Source organism: Octopus bimaculoides, chromosome 19 (assembly GCF_001194135.2).
Source record: "Octopus bimaculoides isolate UCB-OBI-ISO-001 chromosome 19, ASM119413v2, whole genome shotgun sequence".
In the NCBI taxonomy this organism is placed as follows: domain Eukaryota; kingdom Metazoa; phylum Mollusca; class Cephalopoda; order Octopoda; family Octopodidae; genus Octopus; species Octopus bimaculoides.
Genome location: NC_068999.1, coordinates 22,133,436 through 22,137,134, shown reverse-complemented (window position 1 = coordinate 22,137,134; position 3,699 = coordinate 22,133,436). Strand labels below are relative to the sequence as shown.

Genomic DNA, 3,699 nt, shown 5'->3' with positions numbered 1-3,699 from the left:
TCAGGGATTGGTTGAAATTATCGAAATAAGACAATTTTTTACATGAAATAAATTCGAATACAAAAATATTTTTCTGTTCTATAACACAAAATAGATAAGTATACGAAGTTTGAAAGTCTTTCGGTACCAAAAACACTACGTAAAACATTAATGAAAAATGTGGCCCCCGTTTTATAAAAGATCCCAGGCTTCCTCCAACAGCACAACACCCAGACACTGCCATGGCCTGCCGAAAGTCCGAACTTGAACCCTATAGATGACCTGTGTGACGAAATCCAAAGAAAGCTAAATGATATCCGTTTGAGGCTGACAACTGCAGCACAGCTCACTGCAAGTTTTAACAGTTTGGGCTACTATCCTGTAGTGGCACGAATTTATAGCCGCCATTGAAGAAGTACAATCTGCGCATGCGCAAGGGACTTGCCTTTCCGGAAGCCCCTCGAGTGCGCATGCGTAGTAAAACTAGTACTTAAAGAGTTACTTTCGTTTTATAACTCTCTTGAGAGCGATACCTTCGACGTGACAACACCTTACCCCTCAACGAAGCACTCTTCACCACGACGCTTTCGATGTGATAGCTACTTGCTCCTCTGGCATGCATCAAGGAAGCTCTTAACCTTCCAATACCGATTACAAACTAATCAGCGGCTGCTAAGCTGAATGACACATGATTTGTAAAACCAAGCATCATCAAAAATAAAACTTATTTTTATTATGTTGTTAATTGTTCTACTGTTTCTTCATATATAACTATGTTGAAAGGTGATAGAGAGAGACTAATGTCTCTATTGCAACTATCAACCTTTTAAATCCCAATGGCCTTCTTCAATTTTAGTGCATTCAATGTACAGAAGATGCCTGGCGGTAATCAACACGAGATATTGAGTTCATCTCTTTGGATCCAGGACACTCCGTCATCACATGAAACCATGTAACGTCAAACATGTTCCAGTTAATGTTTTATAGTTAGGAAAGAACGGTTTCTTAATTAGCGCTTTTCAATCAATGCTATGGCAGTCAGTTAATAAACTGGTTTCTATCTAGTCCGTGCACGACATTATCTGTTGGTTACAACAAGCAAATAGCATGCATATTTCACATGATATGTCCTAATAAAAGCAATCAATTTTTGTAAATAAAGACGAACCAAGTTACGATTTCACACGGCTTAGACTGTCGTCACACTGTTGATTACCTAGATAGGTGGCAGCACAGGTGTAAAACCAACCACTTACCTTCCTATCCTTACCTGATCGAGAAAAACTGACCTAATTAAATGTAAAGATGGCGACATACCTGTTGGATTTACGATGGTTATTGCTTTTCTTATATATCTTCACTTCTTTAAGATGTAATGCAGGTAAGTGTTTTTTCTAATGAACGACAGAAAAAAAGCTGATAACTTGTAAATGAACTTCTTTCATCTGCTATCAATTGATTTATTTAACGTTGTTTACGGTTAAATCGTTGCTCCCATATAATTATTTCGTCAACTTGTTGACATTCCTTCAGTATTTATAGATATATATTTTAGTTTTTCACAGTTCTTCATTGTTTACGTTGTTTAAATTTTATCAAAATATTTTATTTCATAATGAAACTTTTTAGGACTTTTATATCCTATTATATCAAATAAGGTGTGGGACGGTACGTTGTAGTTATATACGGTATATGTCTACTTTTCAGTGATTAGTTTATTTTTAAAGCTGTATGTCTTGTTTTTCCGAGTTTAAGGACACGTTTGTACATCTTGAAAATTGTTTTCATTTTATTTATAACAAATGGCTTTTCCAGCATCGAACTGAGAAATCCTACACCAAACAACAAAAGACAATTAGCGCGGATTTCCATTAACTCCTTTCCCTAGACACTCATTTCCAGTTCTGATTTTACATTTCTTTCCTTGATTTTAAAAATGTTGATTTATTCAACTAGTCTTAATATCTTCTCAAAATAACCTTCTTGTTTATCAAAGATTGTCGTCATATGTTATATATATTTTCCAAACTGAATATTTTCATAATGAGTCATTTTATTTAGTCCGCGACATAGTTTCTCTTCTCGATTGTGGCCATTGCACTTCCTATCACTTATACTATTGTAAAAAGTAAGAAGGTCATATATTCTCATTCACTGCATCATACGCAAAGCTTTGTACCTCCTTGAGATTAAAAAAAAAAAAAAAAACGTTTTAATTGATCCACAGGATACCATGGTAGTAATGTTCAATGATCTGACCTTCATATTATACTTACAATCCACGCCAAGAATTCTTTTAGATTTAAAAGGAAAATGAATTTTAACCACAATTCGTCGAGATTTCACGTCAGCTTTTAAAAACAATAAGGAATTCTTTCGGTAGAATACCAACTGTAGTTTTAATTTGTTGACTCGCATTTAATTAGAATTAGTTGTTCGATGAACGGCTTTGGGTAAAACCCTGTAGTTATGCCGAATGTGGCTGTTGATATTTTTGTGTGCATGTTTTATGATCCCTCGAAGTAGGCAAGATTTTAGAATATTCTTAATATAGTAATATTATTATTACGTTATGCTGAACGTATCAGCATGTTTTTTAATTGTTATTTTATGTAATATGTTCGTCAAAAGAAGTCTTTCCAAACTGGAGAGGTTTGAGGTTAATGTTCATTTTAAATATTGGCGGTCGATGTTAGATAAGAACGTAAATACATGAACAGAACACAATATAGACCTAAACACTATATTCTCTTGACGTTTGCAGAAAGATGGGCTAGTTTAAAATTCCAGAGGTACATACATGAAGAGGAAGAGGCGGACTGGGTAAAATGGTTAAGATAGAATCTTTGAAGACAAACCAGTTGCCTAGGTGGGTTTTAGGTAGATAAGATGTACAGCTAACTAGTTCAGGAGAGAAGAAACTGTTGCAATTGGTAGAAATGGTAGTCTGAAGAAACAGCAAGGCAAACTTTTGCAATTCAATTGAAAAGTTTTCTTTTGGATATTGGTGTGTGCATAGAAACAGAATATTGTCTTCACATGTGAACAATATTCCAGTGGAGGTTCATAGATGAACTTTGATTGGGGTTGAAGGTTTTTTTTTTGTGCTCTAAAAAGAGATTCCAGTTTATGTAGCAAGACATCTTGTAATGTGTCATTTATTGACCAGAATGTAGTCGATCTTTTGGTCTTTTGCATTTGATGCTATCCAGGCCCAGTTCTTCTCCATCTTCTTGAGTAGGCTGTGCCCAATGTACAGCCTTTTCACCTCTGCCATGGGCCAAATGCTCTCTTCTCTCATTCCACTCTCCGAGCCTGTCGTCCTTTGCTCACCTTTGCATTGAGGTCTCATCACAGCAGTGTATGTGGAATTACCGACTAGAACTTGTTCCAGCTCATCATAAAAATCTTCCACATTGCCATTGGTGGGACTGTAGGCTTTCATGATCTTCATGGTTGACTTTCTGGGGTTGAACATTTAGCACTCTTATCAGCCCATTCCTTGCTGACAATGGACCCGATGCCTCTGACTGCTTGAGGACCTTCTGCATATCTCAATCTCACAATGCGTCCATCCTTCCATTTTGCATTCAACTCATTTCTCTGACACATTTCACAAAGTCCTAACACATCACACTTGATCTTACCCTTCTCTTCCATTAGATGGTTCAGTCCAGTCCCTTGTACCAAAGTTCTACAGTTATAGGTACATATAAGCTT

The 3,699-nt window shown here is 36.2% G+C and overlaps 1 protein-coding gene across 1 annotated transcript in view; it reads left to right on the top strand.

Moving 5' to 3' along the window:
* Positions 1–1,204: 1,204 nt before the first annotated feature.
* The window catches only part of LOC106872953 (uncharacterized), a 36,310-nt gene continuing 33,815 nt past the window's right edge, over positions 1,205–3,699 (top strand). The window contains exon 1 of the mRNA XM_014920133.2: positions 1,205–1,360. Coding sequence (XP_014775619.1) covers positions 1,285–1,360 — 76 coding nt within the window. The 5' untranslated portion in view covers positions 1,205–1,284. The remainder of the gene's footprint in view (positions 1,361–3,699) is intronic.